We start from the raw sequence: 17,302 nt of genomic DNA on the forward strand, positions 1-17,302 counted from the left end.
GCCTAAAAGCACGAGAAATGCACAAATCTCAGTATGAAAGCAAAAGAACTTCAAAAAGAAAAGAATCATCTATCATCCCATAAATGTAACTAATTTTATTTTCATGTATTCCCTTCTAGTTCTTGTGCTCATATATATACATCACTGAAATCAGAGTACACCGTCTTCTCTATTCTGCGTTTTTTTTAAATTAATTAATTAATTTATTGGCTGCGTTAGGTCTTCGTTGCTGCGCGTGGGCTTTCTCTAGTTGCGGCGAGCAGGGGCTACTCTTCATTGCAGTGCGCAGCCTTCTCCTTGCGGTGGCTTCTCTTGTTGCAAAGCATGGGCTCTAGGCACGTGGTCTTTAGTAGTTGTGGCTTGCGGGCTCTAGAGCACAGGCTCAGTAGTTGTGGCACACGGGCTTAGTTGCTTCATGGGATGTGGGATCTTCCCGGACCAGGGCTTGAACCCGTGTCCCCTGCATTGGCAGGTGGATTCTTAACCACTGCACCACCAGGGAAGTCCCTATTCCGCGTTTTCATCAAATATAAAGAACAGTGCCATAACTATTATAATTAACTACTTGCTATTCTGTCATATGGGCATACCATGATGTACCTAATCATTCCATATTTACTTTTCACATTGAATTCTTAATGAATTCAGAAATCTAGTTTTCCAACATGCAGCAGATTAGGGGCAACAAAATGTCAGATTATAGACATGAAGAATGATACTGGGGAGCCTTGGCACAGGATCTGGCACATAGTAAATATTTGCTGATGGATGGATGGATGGATGGATGGATGGATAGACAAATGGATGAAAGATGAGCTAACTGTAAAAGTAAATATTAAAGTAAACAGCAGCAGAGATGTGCAGGGTATCGAAGCCCGAGGCAGTGACGAGTGCTCACAATCATTATGGCATGTTAGAACTATAGCGGACCTTAGAAATAACCTGTGTACAGGTGAGGAAAGAACCTAAAGAGATGAATGAATTGTCTGAGATCCCACTGCCAGTTGATGGCAGGACAAAGACCTAACACCACATGTCCTGATTCCTAGTCTAAAGTTCAAGGGGTTTAAATACGGTGGACCTCACCCCCTCAGCACGCATGCTTGGCCCACCCCCCCATCCTGCGTACTGCTGGTGAAGAGGAGAGGCCCAGGTTAGAGTCACAGTAGGAACGGGGGCATCTCTGGGAGCCAGGAACACTGGATGCTAACTCTTGGGCAAACCCTGACTTGTTATACAGCCATGGGCGCCTACTTCCCTTCAGACTGCATGTGGCCTTTGTGAAGTCCAGAGTGAATGTGGTGAGTCTATGCTATCCTTGTCCCATTCCTTGACTCCTTGTAAGTGCTCACGGAATCCTTATGGAATAATTGCAACTCTTCATGCAGAGGAAATAATGGCTACATGTGTGCACATGCACATATATTCCCTCAGTATTACATGTGCACACACCTAAATACAAGCACATGTACATTTCCCAGGCTGCTGCCTAGTTCCATTCAAAACCCTGGGTATAAAGGGAAGAATGTATTCACGAGGTTGCTTCATAATAATGGAAGATTTCTTCTACATAGATGCTATTTTATAGAGAAATAGGGCTTAGATGCAATTAACAAACACCTCTAATCAGTAATGCTGATGCCCTGTTTTGCATTTACCATTTAACTGATCTCTACTTATTGTTTTTTTCTTTTTTCTTACAAGTTGGATCTGGCTTCTGGCCTGATGTTACTGTTATCCTAAAGAAAGTCTGAATTTATAGATAGGCATGGGCTCAAAATCTGGTTTTGCAGCTTCAGGTTTTTGTTGACACAAAACATATGTTCACTTCCCATTTGAAAAGCAAAGCCTCTAGATGTTGAGCTAGAGACAAGATCAGAATGTCCTTGAGTCTTATTCAGTTTTCACAGGGAAGGAGAAAAGGTAAAGCCCAATGATAAGAGATACAATACACGAAGGGGGCCCCAAAGGAGGGAAAGGTGGACCAGATGCTTGAAAAGGCCTTTCCTGGCAGGGGGGGATCTGGAGCGGACACTTGGCACAGCCCAGGGGTAAGCAAAGGAGCTGAGAACAGTGTGGGCCCAGAGCAGCAGCAGACCCTGGCCCAGCAAAGACATGCACAAAACTCTCTGGAGAGAAGTATCTCCAATACAGGTCCTCAGAATTCCCAGCATCAGCAAAAAATGAGCTCACAACCGAAAATGACTAAACACAGATAGAAACAAGCCCCTGTGAATGGGAGTCATTGAAACAGTGAACAATACCATCCTTGCCTGGCCTTTGTCCAGAGCCACAGTCTCCAGCCAGGCTCCCTCCTGCCTCATCCCATCCCATCCAGCCTCCACAGGTCACCACGGCTTTCCAGGAGTTTTCACAATTTAATTCTTCCACGATTCCCTTCTATCTACAGAACAAAGTCCAATCTCTATAGCATGGCACAAAGGCCCTTCACAATGGAATTCCAATGTCCCTTTCCAGATTCTTCTCTTCCCACCCCACACTCCTCACCTAACCAAACCCCCTATATCCTATGCTGGACAACACAGCATCCCTGAATATGTCATCCACTTTCTTGCCTCCATGCCTTTGCACATGCTATTCCCTCTTTCTGGAACGTCCAAATGGCAAATTCCTAGTGCCTTTTCAATGGCAGCAAAGAGGCACCTCCTCTCTGAAGCTCGTCAGACTTCCCCAGAGTTAGTCACTGCTGCCTTTGAGCTTGTTTTATAATATCCCAGATGGTCACAGAAGGCAGAAACCTTGTGTTAGTAAATTCTTCAGCATTTGACTCACTGTGGTTACTCAGGACATATTTATTGAGGCAATAAAGAATAAATAAAGAGCTTTGGAATCAGACACACCTAAGTTCAAATCCTGTGTCTGTCATTTCCCAGCTTTATGACCTAGGGAATCTGCTTAACTGAACCTGGGACTGTAAAATGGATATAATAAATCCTGCCACCTAGGACAGAGCCCCCTTACCCATTCCACTCCCAAGCAGACATAACTAATCAATCACTGCACTCTGCCCACTGAGTCCTGGAATCTTCAGTGTGGGCTCAAGACAGTCCCTGTCTTACTTGTGAAGCTGGCTCACAGCACAATAGCTACTTCCCATTTTGGTTATGGAGTAAACAAGACATCACAGATAGTAAAGTACTTGTCCCAGGAAAACTCTCAATGAGTGGCACTTATTACTATTTTACTTCCTCAAGTCTAAGATTGTTAAGACGTCCACTAATTTAGCATGTTCTGGGAGGGGTGGAGAAATGTTACTTTATTAAGTACATACAGATCATTTGTAAGATATACTCTGATCTCAGAGATTAAAATGTGGAAAAGATGAGCCTTAGAGCTAAGAAAATCCAGTGAGATTGTTGAGTGAATGAACTTCAAGTAGAGATGCTGGGGACCCCAAAAGACTCCCTGATCTGGGTTTGCCTGTCCACTCGGGCCCTGGGCACTTGGCTGTGAGGCAGAGAGCAGGAGGACACGGTAACACCCCGGGTTCCAGCTGCAGTCCATCTGGCCTGAACATGACCTGGACCTACAGCCGAGATGCTAGGAGGGAATGTGTTCACTCTGTGCCTGGCCCCGCCTCCAGAATTAGGATGACCCTGCCATGGCCCATTGCTTTTATATTCCTTCATTTTTTAAATTGTGGTAAAAAATATATATAATTTGCTATTTTGACCATTTTAAGTGTACAATTCAGTGGCATCGATTACATTCACAATATTGTGCAACCATCACCACTATCTGGTTCCAAAACTCTTTTTATCACCTTAAACAGAAACGCTGTACCCATTAAACAAAAATTCCCCTTTCCTCCTCCTCCCATCACCTGGCAACCACCATTCTCCTTTCTGTAGGTATGAATCTGACTATTCTGGGTACCTCATTTCAGTGGAATCGTACAATATTGTCCTTTTGTGTCTGGGTTATTTCACTTAGCATGCTTTAAAGATTCGTTCATGTGGTAGCATGTGTCAGAACTTCATTCCTTTTTATGGCTGAACAATATCCCACTGTACCATATTTTATTTATCCATTCATCTGTCAATGGACACTTGGGTTGTTTCTACTTTATAGCTATTGTGTGAACCATGCTGCTATGAACATGGGTGTACAAGTATCTGTTTGAGTCCCTGCCTTCAATTCTTTGGGGTATATACTTAGGAGTGGAATTGCTGGGTCATATGGTAATTCTACATTCAGCCTTTTGAGGAATCGAGCATACTGCTTTTTAAGAATCCTCTTGGCGCTGCCAGGTAAACAGTTTTGGAAACAAGTCTACATCCAATTATGCCAATTATACTTCTTTTGGGTAGTAAATTTCCGGAGCTTATCCCCCACCATATGAAGTCAGAGGCACAGTACTGGCATCGTGCTTCAGAGCATGGGCTTTTGAGACAGAAGACTCTCGCCTCTACCAGCTACGCAACTTTGGGTGAGTTTGTCACATTTTTTGGACCTGTTTCCTCATGTGGAAAATGGGAATAACAGTAGCTATGTTGTAGGAGAGCTGTGAGGATTAAATTAGCCGATGCACGTGCAGTGCTTGGCAATCAATATATGGTCATTACTACTTTTATTATTGCTTGTGAAGAACTGTTCTCAAAGCCCATTACTGTGACTGATCGTACACTGAATGTGTAAGAGTCTGAAACGGGGAGCATCTGAAGTTCACAAGCTAAATTAAAAGTAATACTCTCAGGAGGAGGGGTCTTTCTTGGAATCCAAGTTCCATTTAAATCCAAAGAGGTGCCGAGAATTGGGCCAGAGTTACTTACAGGTGAGACAGGGAGGTCACATCTGTGAAGATGCCCTCTTGGAGGGTGGAGACGTCATTACCATGCAGGGACCTGAAGAGAGAAGAGGCTGTCAGGACTCATCCCAAGACAGAAAACTCAGGAACTGATGGAGGGATGCCCTCTGCTGAGAGGGGCATGTCATGAGGGAGAGGGTCCCTGGATCAGAGACCCTGCGCTGCTGGCCACAGGCAAGGAGAGGGAGCCCCTAATTATCACAGACCACGCTGCCACTCAGCCCTTCTGGAAGACCCTGCTCGGGCCATCACAACTAACTCAACATATCATGTCTGCTCACAGGACAAATGGACGTGTGCAGGTATGCAGTGTGTGCCTTCCCTAGCTTGGCTGGGGAGCCTGAGGGGACAGGCTTCTTCCTGGTAAGGAAGCTACTGGGTGAGCCCTAGGTTGGGGGTGAAGAATGTCTCCTGCCCCAGGCGGGCTGCCAGAGGACTCAGTGCAAGGATATTCCAGAGGCCGTCATAACAGGCATGGCAGAGGGCTGTGAGCACAGGGCAAACCTCACAGTGGGAATTCTTAGAGAAAGTTCTACATTCACCATTTGACAGAAGACTCACATGCAAACAAGGGGCTACCTTATCTTGGATGCCCCCAGACCCTGCCTCAGCACACACATCGCAAACACAACTTGGGGCAAACAGCAACCCCCTTTTCTCGGATGGTTTCCCATTCATTCCTTGGCCTCCGTTAGGAGCTCCAATGAGAGTGGACTGGCCTCGCACTTTGGACACAGTTGGCCCTGCTGGGGCCCCGGACCTTGGGACATTCCTGCCTGCCAGGTGGGTGAGAAGGGCCCTTGGTGGGGCAGATTTGCCTGGAGGAATGAAGAGCAGGAAGACTCACAGCAGGCGCAGGGAGCGGAGCCCCTGGAAGGCCAAAGGAGGGATGCACTGCAGGGCATTGTAGCTGAGGATCCTGCAGGAAGAAGAGGGAGGGACGGAGGAAATGCGGGAGGGATTATTAAGGGGTACCACTTCTGGTGGTGATGCACGTGGTCACCACCTTGATTGTGGTGATGGTTTCATGGGCGTGAACATGTATCAAATTTTACACATTAAGGATGTGCAGTTTATTATATATTAATTATACCTCACTAAACCTATTTATTAAATAATAACAAGAGAAATGAGACATTTTTTTATCACAGGAAAAGGCTGTTTCCCCTTACAGCTTCCAGGATCACCTAGCCCAGGATTTCTCAGCCTCGGCACTATTGACAGTTACTATTGACAGTTCCTTGCTGGGGGGCTGTCCTGTCCCTTGTAGGATGTTGAGCAGCATCCCCGGCCTTTGCCCACAGAGATGCAGTAGCTCCCCCTGCCCTCCTCCAGCTGTGACAACCAAAAATGTTTCAAACATTGCCAAATGTTCCCTGGAGAGCAGAATTGCCCCTGGTTGAGAACCACTGCCCTAGACCATGGCAGCTTCACACAAAGGCTTGTAAAGAAAAAAATGTTGCCTGCCGTTCCAGTTCTACAAGGATCAAGCCATTAGCCACTTCAGTTGCCCACCGACAGTGTGCCCTGAGGGGAATCCAGGATGGAGAAAGACAGGGTGCATTCTGTGCTTTGAATATACTAGCCTTTAGATAGCTTAGATGCATATCTAAGGAAAAATTTCAAATGACCCCAGACTCTTACATCTTCCCATACGTAGAAAAGCACTAAAATCATTAACTTGAGATATCTGTTGTTTGTGATTAACAGTAACCTTTTGATGCTGGACCACATGTTTTTCTCAGAAAAAAAAAGTTCCTACGTATCCTGGCTCCTCCCTTCCCTCTTCAGAGCAGTTCCTCAGAGCCATCTGAGAGACTGTCTCCAGGCTATAGTCCTCTGGAAGGTCCCCGAATAAAACTTAACTCACAACTTGTGCATTTTTCTTTCAGTCAACAGGCTCATGAAGACTTTGAAATGGAAACCAGTTGACTAATAGACCTGAGGCAGGTAAGTGCAGCACTTTGTGGCCTTGGGACCACATTCTGCTCCTGGGGGCCTGAATGAGTCAGGACCCTGTCTTGTAGGGTACTGGCTCTATTATTTGACCACAGTAGAACCAAAGGGAAAGTTCTTAAGTCCTGGGCACATCATCTGTAAAGTGAGGTATTGGGACGGTGAATGAAATACATTCTTAAGCTCCAGGCAAATATAAATGATGCTTGTTAATACTTTCCAATCAATTGCTTGGGATATAATTAAAGCAATCATTAAAATATCTTAGAATATGGGCACAAAAATGTTCAGAGAGTAACCGTTCACAATAGTCCAAACTGGAAACAGCGCAAATATCCATCAGTGGTAGAATGGATAAGGAAAGTAGGGTATATTCCTACAAAGGAATACTATACAGCAGTGAAAATGAAGAGACCACAGCTTCACACAAACATAATGGTAAATAAAAGAAGCCAGACATAAAAGGCTACATCCTGTATGATTCAATTTATATAAGATTCAAAAGTGGGCAACATTAAACTTCATTGTGTAGAAATGCATATGTAGACGGTACTATAAAGACCAAAGAAGTGATCATTATAAAACTCCAGGTAGGGACTGCCTCGGGTGTTGGGGGACAGAGGAAGAATGATCAGGAAGAGATGAGGAGACTTTTGGGGTGCTAGCTGTGTTCTATTTTTTGCCTTAGGTATTTACACATGTTCTAGCTTTATGATTATTTGTTAAATGGTACATTTATGTTTTTTGCACTTTTCCATATACACTCTGTGTTTCACAATTTAAAAAAAAGTGTTTTAAAAGTCTTTTCAGTGGGCAGGCCCCATCACCCTCCCTGGAGGGTAAGGGAGGCTACGTGGGGATACCTGCCAGTGACCGAGCCTTGGGGAGAGTCTCAGTAGCCACAAGCCCTCCCTCCACCTCCCACCATGGGACTCACAGAGTGGTCAGCTGGCTCATGTTGGTGAAAGAGGAATTGCTTAAGGAACTGATCTTGTTGTTACTCAGGTCCCTGGAAAAGACAAAAGTATCATCATTTAGAAAGAAAGAACTCCTCCCCTCCCCCACTCTGGCCATGGCCATCCCTCAGCCAGGCGGGCAAGTTGTTCTGACCGGCACTCTGGCGGGTGGGAGGTGGTGGAGGGGCGCTTGGTTCACAATTATTTACAGCCCTCCGTTCTGCTCCCTGAACTCGCTCTGTGTCTCCAGGGTTTCAGGTCTCCATTTCCTCATCCCCCACCCCAGGCAAGTATAGCCTGGCTCCCACCCTCCACCCACCATGGAAATGCTCCCACCAAGGGCATCAACTGCCTCCCAACTGCCAGGTCTAGGGGGCTCTCTATCCTTTCTCTCTTGCTAGTACTTTATGTGGGTTTGTTCACTCACCCTCCCTATAATCCTATGAGGGAGATAGTAAACCCATTTTTTAAAAGAAGGTGCAGGGTCTCAGAGTGATGAAGTGACCCACCCAGGGTCACACAGCTGGGAGGAAGTACAGATAGAGTCAAACCCCAGTCTGTTGGCCCCCAAGCCCCAGGTCACGGCAATGTGCTCTCCAAGTGACCCTGTAGCACTGGCCCAACTGACCACCCTCTTCCCAAATCTCCTCAGACCACTGTCTTCCCACGTTCCCCCTACCTCTCTGGTGAATGCTTCTTTCTCACCCACCCCTTAGGAACGGGGATCCCTAAGCCCTGTCCTTGCTCTTCTTCTTCCTTTAGTCCCTCAGTCCTCGGTGACGGTCCTGGCTCCCTCACCATCGTGCACAAATGGTGCCCTCCTCTGTGGCCCCAGCCAGACCTCTCTCACGAAGTCCCCTCCAGAGACCTGATGTCCCACAGATACTCCAATTCTTGTGCTTTCTCCCGTCCGCGTGCCCCGTGCTGTGCTCTCCATCCCGGTCAGCAGCTCCAACAACCCAGAAACACTGCCCTGCCCCCACATCCTCCCTCCCAGACCCTCACCTAACTGGCTTGTGCCTCTGTTCATCTGTTCCATCTGCCCGCTCCTCCCAAGTTTCTGCTACATCAAGCCACCGTCATCTCTCTCCTGGTTTCTGCCTCATCTCTCACCCACAGTTTTGCCCCCTTTCGATCCATCTTCCACATGGTGGGCACCACGCAATCTTTCTAAGACACAAATCTGATGAGGTCACTTCTCTACCAACAAACTCGCAGTGGCTCCCATTTACTTAAAGTGCAACCTCCAGACCCTTTAGCTTCACCACCTGCCAGGTACTCCAGGGCATGGCCCCCCTCCCTCACGGGTCCCCACATGCCTTGCATGAATTTGTTACCCTTCTTGAAATTCTCTTGCCCCTGGATATCCTGTTTCCTCTGCACCTGGTGAACTCTGACCTCTCCCAGCCCTTATCCAGAGCCCACCACTCCTTCTTTTGAGCCACAGCCCTAACATGTGCATTTACCTCTGTTGGAACACTCATCACTCCACACGACGTATGTGCTCGTATTTCTCTCCCTTGCATGCTCCCAGACCGTGACATTTAGGGGGAGGGCCCATGACTTAGAGGGCTTCATATCTGCTCACTTCATGCAGTTCTTGACTCAGCAAATAAAACCATGTGCCCTGCCTTCATTTTCTTTTAGTAAATGTTCCTCTAATTAATCTCATTCAAAACCACTCCATTGTTCCTAGAGACACATTTAAATACATCACCAAACTTCAAGTACACTTTGTGGTCCTTCCCCATGATAAGGAGGTGCTGGTATTTCAGCCCCCAACAGGCAGCTTCATAGTAAGAACTGCCTTCACATTAGCCCCCTCTCCCTCCCCTTCTCCTCAAGCATATCCGCACCACTAGTGGGGCTGCCTCAAATTAGACCAAAGAAAGGCTGTCTCTCTCTTTGTCACTCTACCACCAGCCACAAATCACTCTAACCACCACCCTTCACCTCCACCGTTGGAACAGTCAGTCAAAACACCATGGCTAGGTCATTAGCAAAGACAGATAAACTGGAGTTTCGAAATTCTGTAAGCCAGTACTACTCAAAGTAGCTAGTCCTCAAACTGAATGTCCCCAAACAAGGGACTTGTGCCAAGATGCAATCACCTATGACACTAAACACACAACTTAGTCTAGCTAACATTTTTTTCATAGCAATACTTTCCCAATGAAGGAAGAAGCAATGTGTTGATTAAAATTCTGGTGCGAGTTCCTTATCTAGTTTCAGGCACATTACAAAGAGTTCTCAGGCTGCCATTGCCCCATAGACCGCACTCTGAGCAGCACTGCTCCAGGCACTTCAGCTGAAATATTCTCTGGACTTCTTTTTGGTGGGATCTGGCCAACAGGCAGATAAAGACAATTGAAGTGAGGTGTTAATTAAGCTGGAAGACTAAGAGGAGCTGAACTTATTCTGGGGCTTACTTTGTATGTTTTCATGAAGCAGAAAGGTCAAAAGTGGAAATAACAGAAAAGTAGATGTTAGCCTAAAGAAAGAGTTAGTTACAGATGTGTATTTGAGGCTGCCATATTTCATATTTGGTTTAGGAGCCAAGGTTTGATCAAGAAGTTTTCCATAATTCTCTTCTTCTGCCCTGGCTCCTACCTTTGCAAGGATAACCCTCTTTAATAATAATTACCAGCCTAGAGGCTTGGGGAGATGGTGTGGGCAAAAGCACACAGGTTCCAACCCAAGAGAGCCTGGAACAATGCAATTCCCAAGAATGGCCACTAGATGGCAAAACAGTTCTGTGCACAGATGTGCCCAAAGGGATGGGGTGAAATTAAAAAACGGATCAGTACCATACAAGGAATATAGCCAATATTGTATAATAACTATAAATGGAGTATAACCTTTAAAAGTTGTGAATCACTATATTGTACACTTGTAACTTATATAATATTGTACATCAACTATACTGCAATTAAAAAAACAAAACAGACCAAAACAAAAAAATGGATCGGCCAGAGTGGCATCTGTAGGGAATTCCAGGAAACCTGGAGCCACAATGGCTAGATTCCAATGGCCCTCCTGTCCTCTGAGACAGGCCTGGATACTCACACAAGCTGCAGGTACTTGAAGGTGGACAGCTGTCTCGGAACCAGCGTGAACTGATTCCCATCCAGGTAGCTACAGGAGAGAACACAGCAGTTAGTGCAGCCATCTTGGCCTTGGGCAGAGCCCGGTGCAGGGAGAACCTTCCCCTGCAGCCAGGGCCTTCTCACTCATTTCCTCTCCTACATGTAGACTACACAGTTGGTCCTGAATCGCTAATTGGAGGAGAAAACACGGACATTTCTTAGGCCATTTGGGAAGATACCACTGAAACACTTGGTAAAAGCCAATGAGACATGAAGCCTCCTGTGGCTTCCTTCCCGAGCCCCTGCCTCGCCCCCTCATCACCCTCCCTGTCGGTGGGCACCACAGGCTCAATCCTGGACCCCCTGGTCTTCCCTCTCTTCTCTCCAGCCTTCTTGGCCAAATAGGTAATTTATAATAGGCTAATACCCACCTGCCAGGTCCTCAGCAGCACCCAGGGTCCCCCTCTACCTGCTGGCAAGGTGCCTGAGGCTGGCCCCAGACCCAAACATGCCCAAACCTAAGCTCTGTGTTTTCACACCCACACAGGCTTCCCCTGACTGCATCAGCACTACACTCCATGTTCCTAACCATCCAGGCTCAGGACCCCGAAGGTGACTCTCCAACTCTCTCTGCAGTCAGTTCTGTGACCGACCCGGCTTCTCCCACCCACTGGTCTCTCATCATTCGCAGAGCTTGGGATTCGAAATGCTGTGACCTGCCCTCCCTCCCCCATGGCCACCAGCCATCCTTACTAAGCTGACGGGAGCACCGGGAGCTGCAGCCCCACTGAAGGCAGCCTTCAGGATGCCTTGTCCACCCCCCAGAGGTCCACAGAGCACAAATCAGGGCTTTACTCCCCCGACCCATCACCCTGCATCCTACAGGATGACTCCCGGCCCATCTCCTTCGATCCTCTCAGCCTCCCTTGTCAACAAACCCAGTAGCCCCATTTTACAGCTGAGGAAACTGAGGCTTAAAGTCTCTGAACTTCAGCATCCTCAGACAAGGGAGCCAGGCTGTCCTGCCTGTCCCATTACTCCCAGGGTTGCTAGGAGGCACCAAGGAGAGAACGGGACATACGACGTTTACAGAAAACTGGGAGGGGGATGCAGCAGGAGTCACAGGACAAGGACTGCAGTGGTTGGTGTGCTTGTGAAGAAATACCAGCTTTGCAGGTAATGAAAGAAATACAAATGAAAACCTCACGTGCTCCGCTCAGGGAAAATAAAAGCCCGGGGCTTCCCTGGTGGCGCAGTGGTTGAGAGTCCGCCTGCCAATGCAGGGGACGCGGGTTCGTGCCCCGGTCCGGGAAGATCCCACATGCCGCGGAGCGGCTGGGCCCGTGAGCCATGGTCGCTGAGCCTGCACGTCCAGAGCCTGTGCTCCGCAACGGGAGAGGCCACAACAGTGAGAGGCCCGCGTACCGCAAAAAAAAAAAAAAAAATCTCGGCTATGGAGGCCTGAAGGGACCAATCCCAGGGGCAGGAAGAGTCAGGGCCTGACCCAGGCCTTCCCTTTGGAGGGGTCTGTCAAAGAAGCCTGCTCTCCATCCTGCTGTCTGCCATACATGTTTATACCCACGTCCCCACATGGGCTCAGATACCAAATCCAAATCAACAAAGAGTTAGCACCACAACAGCCAGTGTTGATGGGGCATGGGAGGGGTAGGGGGAGCAAGAAGGCTCTTTCCACACACGGCGGGCGGGAGCGCAGAGGAGACAGCATTTCTGGAAGGTCATCAAGAGTCCCAACAATGCACCGCTCTCCGACTAGCAGTTTCGCTGAAGGGATGCTCACCTCAGTGCTATTTATGAGAGTAAACAAATTGGAAGCTTAAATACCAACAAAGGGGGATTTGTTAGATAGATCACAGTAGATTCACGTGATGGAATATTATGTGGACAATAAAAACAACTTTTGTGAGCGTTCTCATGAAGGGAATGCTCATGAGATGATGTGAAGTGGGAAAAGCAATGTAATTTCTTATTTTAAAGGCAGAGCTTAGTTTAAGGGGATGAAGCACTCGCCACAGGGGACCCCTGCTGTCAGGTGACTGCAGAGCAGGGGGGCGGTCACAGAGAAGCTCAAACCTCCTTGGAACCAGTGTCTCCTGCAAAGCCCTAACTCCAAGCGCCTAGTCAGCTAACATCTGCTTTTGGTCGCCCTCTCTTCCTGCCACCAGGCAGGGGTTACTCACAGCTCTGTGGCATTCTTGGGGATGCCCTTGGGCAAGGCCTGCAGGTGCTTGTTGCTGCATCGGACCACGGTGTCCAGGCAGGCGCACTCCTGGGGGCACTGCGGGCGGGGCAGGCAGCCCCCCTCCTCCTGGCCTGGGGAGGAAGGCGTGAAGCCACGTCAGCAAGGGGACAGGCCTCCTCAGAGCCTCCTGCAGCCAGGGCCCAGCTCCAGGGCACCTGCGGACAGTGGCCCCCCGCTGACACCACCTTGTGCACCAGTAAGTCTCCTCTCAGCTGCACCCTTCCCCCACCAGGGGCAAAGCCCCTTGGACCTGTTTTGAGCTTAAAATAGGTCTTGGGTCCATCTCTTCCACCTCAGCTCTGAGGCGGACCCAGGCACTGCAGAGAAGGAGGATGGCAGCCACACCATTTCTTGAGCACCTACTGTGTGCCGGACACTGTATCGAACATAATCTCCTTAACGTATGTAAAGGGAGCAGCCGCTACCCCTAGAATGTGAGCATCACGGGGACAGAGACCTGCACCTCCTTCTCTGTTCACTGAAGGAGCCCAGCACGGAGAGCAGGGCCTGGCACACAGCAGCCTCCAAATTAGGTCAGTTGAATGAAGGAATGAAGGAACTTCTACCTTACTGAGATCTGGAGCAGTTAAACAGCTTGCTCGGGTCAGAAGGCTGATCAGAGGCAATTCAGGGTCTGTACCCAGGTCTGGCTGGCACACAGTCTGAGCCCCTTCTGTCCCACCAGCTTTCACAGACTCAATAAATAGTACTGAGCGCCCTCTGTGTGCCTTCCTTCCTTCTGATTGGGTGTAGAAGGGGTGATAAGGACACCACCGTCGGAGTTGCTAGGAAGCAGGTGGCAGGGACTGTCGGCTATGGAAGGCGTCTGTGTGGAGGTGCCACGTGATAAGGATGAACTCACTGAATCCTCACAACATCTCTCTGTGGATGTGCTACTCTCAGTCCATTTTAGAGAAAAGGAAACTACGGACAGAGTGATTAAGTAACTTGCCCAACGTCCGCCAGCCTGGAAGAGGTCCTGCAGCCTGGAACCTGCCCTCTTGACCAGTACGTCCTACTGCCTCTCGGCAGCAACAGCTCAAAAATATTCACATCCCTTCACTCCTAGGAAGTTATTCTAAGGGGAAAAACTGAGTATATGTACAGAGAGTTATCTATCAGGATGTTCCTGGCAGCACGAGGCATAACAGCAGAAGTTTGGAAGCACGTAAATGCCATGTGATGCCTCCAGACAAGGGATTGTCATGTTGAGAAGGTACACGGGCAGTACTGCAAGACCCTACGTGTGTCATACATGTGCACACGAACACTCAGTAAAGATCCAGGGGGCCACACACGGAGTGCTGACAGGAGTCATCTGGGGTGGGGAAGTAGAAAGAGGGACTCACCAGTGATCTTTTTATTCTCCTTCTGGATTGTCCGTTATTTTTGGTTTTGTTTTTAAGGAAATAAAGATGCCTCACTTTGTAAGAAGAAAAATAAAAAGAAACTGTTTCTTGGAAAAAAATAATGCTTTCAGAAAACTACTTGATGGCATCAGAAAATGTCCAAAATACATAGTTCAGGTGTTTTTTTTAAAAAAAGAAACTATGATATAAAATATATATGTGAGAAGTATGGAGTTTTGTTTTGTTTATTTTAAAAGTTAGAAGCCAAACTGCTCTTAGAGAATCCATTGATTTGGTTTAGAAAAATACCTTGTCATTCTTGGCGTGAAAGCTGAAGCTCCCCACCCAGCACCCCCCTCACTGGCTTGGATGGGCCAGCCTGAGAGCTGAACTGTCCCCTGGAAGCAGACTGGAGAGAGGACAGGAGGGGCTGAAGAAGGGGGGACCAGGACTGGGCAAGACGCAAGCTTGTTCTGTCACCTTCGGTAAAAATCTGCTTCCCACAGCTGCCTGTGTGAATGATGCTCTGGGGGCCGGGCTGGAGAATGGCGGGACGGGCTAGATTCTGCATGGGTAAGGGAAGAAGGAAGTGGCCACAGGAGAGAGACGGAGGATTCAGGGGAAAGAGGACATTGGCACAAGCAGTGACCCGCGTGTGGAGGAAGGGGTGCCCCCTTGACAGTGTCCTGTTGCACGTTACAGACAGGCTGAATCCACTGTCCGGAGCGCTTAGGAATAACCAGGAGGTAGGTCTCTGGGTTAAACGTACTTACATAAAGAAATTACACTAAAATGTTAACTATGATTTTCTCTGAGTGATGGGCTAATAGGTAACGTTTATTCCCATCTTTTATCCATATTTCCCCATTTTTTAAACAACAAGCACATTATTGCTCTTATAATCACACGAAGACCCCACCAGGCAGAGGCAGGCACAGGACTGAGTAGGTCTCCCTGCTCCTGGCCCCTCCCCCTCCACAGAGCCTCCCCTCCCCAGGGGACCCCTCCTCTCTGGGGCATGACCTCTCCCCGTCCCCCTGCCACCCAGGGGGCCATGAGTTACCTTCCTCACACCTGAAGTCGGGGACAGCCACGTCCTGCAGGGGAATCTGCCGCAAGAAATCCGGGTTTTGGCATCGCGGGTTCCCCGTCACGATCTTCCTCTTGCGCAGCCAGTCGCCCAGCCAAGCCAGCTGGCAGTTGCAGTTGAAAGGGTTGGCCAGAAGGTTTCTGGAAGAGGCGAGTGGTATGACCGCGAAGACAACCACCAGACTCAGTTGTCCCAGCAAAGCCGGCTCCTGCTCGCCACCTGCTGGCCACACGGCCACCCAACCCTCCCGGACCACCAACCCGCCAAGAGGCAACATTCTAACGTGCAAGGACCCAAACACCCTGAGTCTTTTTTTTTTTTTTTTTTGCGGTATGTGGGCCTCTCACTGCTGTGGCCTCTCCCGTTGCCGAGCACAGGCTCCGGACGCGCAGGCTCAGCGGCCATGGCTCACGGGCCCAGCCGCTCCGCGGCATGTGGGATCTTCCCAGACTGGGGCATGAACCCGCGTCCCCTGCATCGGCAGGCAGACTCTCAACCACTGCGCCACCAGGGAAGCCCCACCCTGAGTCTTTTAAAGTGACCACCGGAGAAGGCCGTGTCCTAAGGTGGTGGATGGGCAGGGCTCCGGGGTTCAGTTCGGATGGCTGGTGCCCAAGCCCCAGGCCCGCCTGCCCTCTGAGGCGCACTTACAACGTGGAGAGGGCCTGGAGGGTGTCGAAGGCCCCAGGGGAGATGGTGGCGATCTGGTTGTCATAGAGCGAGAGGAGGCGGACGCTGCGCAGACCCGTGAAGCTGTCATTGTGGATGCAGCTGATGCGGTTGTTCCTCAGCATCCTGGGAGCAGGGAGAGGAGGGGAGAGTCCGTGCCGTGCCCTGCGGCCATCTGCCTGCCCTGTGCTTTGGCCGCCAGGGGCCAGTTCACAAGTTCTCCTCTCGGGGCACTGAGCCACAGAGAGGGGAGCCACAGCGCCAGGATTCTATACACCTGGGTTCCCCTCCAGGCCTTCCCTGCCTCTGAATTGACTGCCTCTCCATCCTGCCCACACGGCCCCCATGCCGATGACCATCACCCTCACCCCATGGATGCCCAGAGCCTCCCCAACCTCGGGCCACACTCCATATCAACACCTGAGACTTTCCTAAAACTTAAACCCGGCCATGTCGCTCTCCAGCCTAAAGCCCGTAGCAGCCTCTAAACTGTCCACAGAATCATGTTTAAACTCTTTACCATGACATGTGAGCGCCTGCCCAACCCAGCCCCAGAGCAGCACCTGCCCGCCTCCCCAGGGATGGACACACCCTCCACTCCTCTGTCCTTCAGGCCTGCTGCCCAGGCCTGCATCCCCACACCTTTCCCCGGCTGGATCTCCTTCTAGAATGACCTTCTTCCTCATTTATAGCTGCAGAAGTCTCTGTTCATCCTCAAACATCTGGCTCAATTCCTTTCCCCAAGCAAAAACAAAGACTAAGCCTGACACAGAATAGGCAATTCACAAAAGAAATTAAAATGAGTGAACTAGGTGAGGGAGATTAAAAGGTACAAACTTCCGTTACAGGATAAATGAGTCACAGCATGAGATGCACAGAAATAAATAAACAAATAGCTTATGAACATTCACTGAAAAATGTTCAAATCGAGGACATTTAAGTGATAGTGAATCTTTGCCTGCCAAATTACAAAATAATTAAAAATAATAATAGTAAAGCCCAGGGTTGGCAGGAGGGTGGGAGGATGGGCACTTTCATGCACAGCTCGCAGGAAAATGACTTGGGACCTGCCCAAAGTGCACCTGGTGAGATGTGCCAAAATCCCTAA

At 49.0% G+C, this 17,302-nt stretch overlaps 1 protein-coding gene across 1 annotated transcript in view; it reads right to left on the minus strand.

The window, feature by feature from the left end:
• SLIT1 (slit guidance ligand 1) overlaps window positions 1-17,302 on the minus strand; it is a gene marked incomplete at its 3' end in the record, with an annotated part of 170,247 nt that overhangs the window by 19,000 nt on the left and 133,945 nt on the right. The window contains exons 19-25 of the mRNA XM_079712349.1: window positions 16,177-16,320; window positions 15,499-15,665; window positions 13,025-13,157; window positions 10,807-10,875; window positions 7,722-7,793; window positions 5,676-5,747; window positions 4,794-4,865 (exon numbers count right to left, since the gene is read on the minus strand). Coding sequence (XP_079568475.1) covers window positions 4,794-4,865; window positions 5,676-5,747; window positions 7,722-7,793; window positions 10,807-10,875; window positions 13,025-13,157; window positions 15,499-15,665; window positions 16,177-16,320 — 729 coding nt within the window. The remainder of the gene's footprint in view (window positions 1-4,793; window positions 4,866-5,675; window positions 5,748-7,721; window positions 7,794-10,806; window positions 10,876-13,024; window positions 13,158-15,498; window positions 15,666-16,176; window positions 16,321-17,302) is intronic.

Source organism: Hyperoodon ampullatus (genome assembly GCF_949752795.1).
Source record: "Hyperoodon ampullatus genome assembly, chromosome: 1".
In the NCBI taxonomy this organism is placed as follows: Eukaryota; Metazoa; Chordata; class Mammalia; order Artiodactyla; family Ziphiidae; genus Hyperoodon; species Hyperoodon ampullatus.